At 39.4% G+C, this 5939-nt stretch overlaps 1 protein-coding gene across 3 annotated transcripts in view; it reads right to left on the minus strand.

Annotated features, from left to right (window-relative positions):
• Positions 1–3399: 3399 nt before the first annotated feature.
• LOC101347396 (zinc finger protein 791-like) overlaps positions 3400–5939 on the minus strand; it is a 38029-nt gene continuing 35489 nt past the window's right edge. For all 3 annotated transcript variants that reach the window (XM_023725659.1, XM_023725657.1, XM_023725658.1), the window contains one exon: positions 3400–5038. In XM_023725659.1, coding sequence (XP_023581427.1) covers positions 4219–5038 — 820 coding nt within the window. In that variant the 3' untranslated portion in view covers positions 3400–4218. The remainder of the gene's footprint in view (positions 5039–5939) is intronic.

Here is a 5939-nt window from a genome sequence, read left to right on the forward strand (position 1 = left end):
GGCCGAGCCTGTGCCAGCCTGTAGCATCACCACCATTGTCTGCAGCCCCAGGAGCTGGTTGTCACATTGCACTAAAATTAGTCACTCCAAATGTAGGAGTAGGTCAAGAAAAGAAACAAGCCTGACCTCCAATGCGGGGGACATTAAGCTCAATGGGAATAAAATACCAGGAAAGGTTCCACTTAGTGGAGAGCTCAAAGGACAACTGAAACCCACACAGTCCTTGATGCCCAAGGTGACAGGTCATCAGGAGGACCATGTGTCTCTGAGAATGTCTTTCCCCAGTGCTGGGCCTGACTGCCCATGCTAGACTCCTATTCTGCTTTCTGTGAAAGCAAAGCCCTTCTGGACCACATTCCAGTGTTATCACCACTCAACCCAGCCATATAATGGTACAATACACAAATATGGTACAGAACACATATAACGTCATAACTACCTATGTTACTGGCTTATGTATGTACTGTACTTTCTATTTTAACGTGAATTTTCCCCACTTATAGTTTGCCGTGTAACAGTGTATGCTTTGACTCATAGGCAGCAGTATCCAATCTCACGTAACATGTCTCTTGATTGTCAGTGTTCTCTCTCTGCTTAATTTCCTTTCAAAAATATTACCGTGAAGTGCATCATGGCTCCCAAACACAGCAAAACTGGTGCTAGCGATAGCAGCAGCAAGAGGCAAAGGAGAAGTATTGATTTGTAAGTGAAACAAAAGGTTATTAAAACAACAGGAAGGTGGAAAATCATCAGTGAATGCTATTGCTCGTGATTTAGGTATGTTTGTACAACCTTCAAACCACATAACATCCTATTTCACAGAATGTATTGTGGACATTAAGTGATGCATGATTGTAAAAGCAAAGCAAAACAAAACAAAAACCTCACAACTTTACTGTGTAAGTTTTTATTTGGTAGTACTATTAGTATGATTTTGAAAGTATTTGAATGTTACCAGGAACCAAGGATTTTATTGACAGAAAAGATATATAAAAGATACAAATGTAAAATAACAGAAAATGACAAGATTTGCCCATTTACATCATTTACCCCAGGAATGTTTCTTCCTTCAGCCTAGTAAGTCAGCCTTGAGCAAACATCTCTGAAAACCATTAGAATTCCTGCCTAAAACCCGACTTTCTGCTCCATTATTCCTTGCAAACTTCCTCTTAGTAAGTTTCTAGTGCCCCGTATCACCCAAAAGTCATTAAAAAATCCTGATTCACCTTACTCTTTGGAGTTGAACTCAGACTCAGGCCGAGGTCTCTCTCCTATCGCAATAGCCTGAATAAAGTCTAATTTCTCTATTTAGCATTGTCTGGCACCATTTCTTTGACATTAAAAAAGCTTATAATTTTAAATTTGTTATTGGGAATATAAGTATGAATTTATGATGTAAGAAAATATGTATTTTAGATGTTCACTGAAAGGCAGAAATAACACTCACGCAATGGCAACAAGTTTTGGCTTAGCACTGAGCCCATGGATTGCACAGACCTTGATTTCTAAAAGGAACCAGAGTTTTGGGGAGAAATGGTTGATTCTAGATCTGAAACAGGAAAGTACAAAGTGATCTGGGGACTTCTTTTGCATTCAAACACTAACAGAGTTGTGTCAACAACCTATGTGGCTCGTGCAACTGAGAAAGTGAATTAACTTTGATTAATTTAAATATAACAAACTTGATTCAATCATTGGAGAAGTATGTTTGAAGTAACCTGAGATTGTGAATGTCCTTTTTCAACAGTAAAATGTATGAGTTGTGCTGCTTCTGGATTCTGGAGGACTGAGTACAAAGGGATGGAAATGTAAAATGTCCCAAAAATAAATTTATATTGATTACTTTAGTTGTTAATTTCATTTACAATTTTTACATTGACAATAACCAGACATATTCGGTTAAGTAAGATTTTTCATTAACAATGTCACATTTACACTTTTAATTTTCTAATATGGCTACTAAAATATTTTACATCTTTGACTCAAATTACATTTGTATTAGAATTGTGCTAGACCCAGCATCTACCTTACAAAAAATACACGAGACAAATTAAACAAAATCATGATAAAACAAACACAGTGAAAATTCTGAGAGCCAGAACTCAATGGAACTGGCTTGTTTTTCCTGCTCTCGCATGTTTTCCACCTGACAGGGTGCTTGCCACTTCTCTCTCGCTATTACGAATCCTACCTCATCAACACCCAGTGAGTTTTCCTTCTCTTACAGGTTTTCTGAATCTCTTTGTGCACAAAAATGGAAATGTGAATGAAGACTTTCAAACAACGCTCATAGTCACAAGGACTCTCAAGGGTGTGAGGCCTCATTGGCGTTCTGAGGTAGGAGGGACACTGAAAGTGTCCATCATCTTTTACATTCATAGGATCTATCCACAGTACAGTATCTTACATGTTGTCTATGAATTGAAAAATACTTGCAGATGCTTCCATGGACATTACATTTACATGATGTCTCTCCAGTATCACTACTCACATCTCCTACGTGTAGGAAAGGCTTTCCCATATGCATAGAGTCTTTGAAAGTATGGAGAGGAAAACAAAAACCCACATTCCTTACACTTACATGGTTTCTCTGCCACGTATCTTCTTTCAGGTAGACAAAAAAGAAAAAAGAGATTAAAGCTACCCAACATTACTTAAACGTATATTGTTTCTCTCCAGTATCCTTCTTGGATATGTTCCAAAGGATGAAGGACATCTGAAGATTTTCCTATATTCTCTATATTAGTAAAACCTCTCTCCACTGTGAATTTTAATATGGTGAGGTGTGAGGATTCACAAAAGAATTGCCCACATTTCGTACATTCAAAATGTTTCTCTCAGAGTGATTTCTTATGTATCCAGTGAGGGATGTGGAACAGCTGCTTTTCCACGTTCCTTACATTCATAAAGTCTCTCCCACTGTGAGGTTATTTATGTTCCATAAGCACTGGAGACTGACTAAAGGCTTTTCCACATTCCTTACTTAAGGCCTCTCTCCAATGAGTTCTCATGTCTCATGAGGTGTGAGTACTTACGAAAGGCTTCACCGCATTCCTTACATTCATAAGGCCTCTCCCCATTGTGAATTCTTATGTGCAGTGAGGTCTGAGGACATATAAAAGGCTTTCCCACATTCCTTACATTCATAACACCTCTCCTCTATAAGTTCTCCCATGTCTAGAGGTATGAGCAGAGACAAAAGGCTCTGTCCCATTTCTTACATTCACAAGGCCTCTCCCCATTGTGAATTCTCATGTGTATAGTGAGGTTTGAAGACATATAAAAGGCTTTCCCACATTCCTTACATTCATAACACCTCTCCTCTATAAGTTCTCCCATGTCTAGAGGTATGAGCAGAGACAAAAGGCTCTGTCCCATTTCTTACATTCACAAGGCCTCTCTCCACTGTGTATTCTCATGTGCATAGTGAGGTCTGAAGACATATAAAAGACTTTCCCACATTCCTTACATTCATAAGACTGTTCTCCACTGTGAGTACATGTATGCTTAGTGAAGTCTGAGGACCAAATAAAGGCTTTGCCTCATTCCTTACACTCATAAGGCCTCTCTCCACTGTGACTTCTTATATGTGCAGTGAAGTCTGGAGTGACTAAACGTTTTGCCGCATTTCTTAAATTCGTAAGGACTCTCTAAACTATGAGTTCTTACATGTGTAGTAAGGTGTGATGGCCAACTAAAGGCATTGCCACATACCTTATGCTGCCAGGTGGAAACCCCAGGTTTTGCTCAGCACGAATCTTTCAGACAATAAACAAGAGACTGAGGTGGGAGATCAGAAAGGCACTTTTATTTCATTGCAAAAGGAACAGTCAGGGCTGCTGCCACCAAGACTGCTCAGTGAGGTAAAGAGGGAAGGTTACTTTTGTGGGGTTTACAAGTAGGAAGTCCATACAAGTTACATCAGTAACATTCTTAATCATACTGTGCAGGTGCAGTGCGGTTTACATGTAACTTCATGCATTGCAGGTTCAGAAAATGGCAGTTAAACTCCACCCAGTGGTAGGGAAGTTACTAAGTATGAGGTATTTAATGAGCTAAAAGGTTATTCAGAATGTCAACATGGCGCCTAAACTGGTTTCTGCCAATTTCCTCTAGTTTTGGGCAGCAGTTAAAGGGAACCAGAATGTTAAAGCTACAGGGCATGCTAAGCAAGCTGCCTGAGGCAGTGGAATTTTCCACAGCCTGGGGACCTTTGTTTTATTTATATTCATAAGGCCTCTCTCCACTGTGGGTACTTATATGTTTAGTGAAGTATGAGGACTGACTAAAGGCTTTACCACATTCCTCACATTCATACGGCTGCTCTCCACTATGAGTTCTTACATGCGTAGTGAGGCTTGAGGACTGACTAAAGGCTTTGCCACATTCCTTACATTCATAAGGTCTCTCTCCACTGTGAGTTCTCATGTGTCTAGTGAGGTGTGAGGAAAGACGAAAGGCTTTGCCACATCCCTTGCATTCATAAGGCCTCTCTCCACTGTGAGTTCTCTTATGTGTAGTTAGGCCTGAGGACTGACGAAAGGCTTTCCCACATTCCTTACATTCATAAGGCCTCTCTCCACTGTGAATTTTCATATGTATAGTGAGGTTTGAGGATGTATGAAAGGCTTTGCCACATTCCTTACATTCATAAGGCCTCTCTCCACTGTGACATCTTACATGTGAAGTGAGATGTGATGGCCACCTAAAGGTTTTCCCACATTCTTTACATTCATAGGGTTTCCTTCCAGTAAAAGCACTCACAGAAGTGCTGAGGTAAGAGCGACAACTGCAGGCTCCACATTGCTTACACTGACAGGCACTACATCCAGAGTGAGATCTGATATGACGCCTAAGTGATGAATGATCCATGAAGGATTTTCCACACTCAGGGCATTCAGAACGATACGCTTCAATAAGAGTTCTTTTGAGCACAGAAACATCTGGAATCCAGCTGAAGGTCTGTCCACACTGATCATCTTCATAACTTTCACAGAGGTTCTCTACCATATGCCTTCTGTTAAAAACAGGCTGCATGCTGTTGGATATAAATCTGTTACAATTTTACCATTACCATACACAGTAAACATGTATATTTTGCCCTGAATTGCCTCATGTTTCATAGATTAAATCACCTGGCAGAGATGCTACCATTATTTTCACTGTGTTTCTAAAATATAGGTCTTGCTGATAATTGAACGTAAGTGAAATGTTCCAAATGTTCAATACATAACTCAACGTTTATGAAAATATTGTACTGTGAAAGTTCTGTGAACACAATATTAGAGCTCGTTTTGTATACATTTATAAGACGCCTGGATGGCACAAAAATTTGTGTCAACCAGAACCTAAGGGTTGGTGGTTTGAACCCACCCAGCAGCACTGCCACGAGCTGGGATAGACTCAAAGCAATGGGTCTGAGACATATATATATATGCCAGCAGTTCAAACCCACCAGCAGCCCCGTGGCAGAAAGATGCAGCAATCTGCTTCCGTAAAGATTACGCCTAAAGGTCAGAATCGACTCAACGGCAATGTGTTTTTATATATATATATACACACAATATATATATACACACACACATACATGTGTATATACACACATGTATAAACACGGGTCACTGTGAGCTAGAATCAACTTGACAGCATACATATATATATACACACACATATATATACATACATATACATATATATACATATATATATATACACAGTTGTTGTTAAGTGCTGTCTAGTCGATTCCTGCTCATAGTAACCCCATGTACAAGAGTAGAACTGCCCCATAGGGTTTTCTTGGCTGTAATTAATACATATACATATACATATATATACATATATATACATATATATACATACATATATATACACAGTTGTTGTTAAGTGCTGTCTAGTCGATTCCTGCTCATAGTAACCCCATGTGACAGAGTAGAACTGCC

This window comes from Trichechus manatus, unplaced genomic scaffold (assembly GCF_000243295.1).
Source record: "Trichechus manatus latirostris isolate Lorelei unplaced genomic scaffold, TriManLat1.0 scaffold00344, whole genome shotgun sequence".
Classification (NCBI taxonomy): Eukaryota; Metazoa; Chordata; class Mammalia; order Sirenia; family Trichechidae; genus Trichechus; species Trichechus manatus.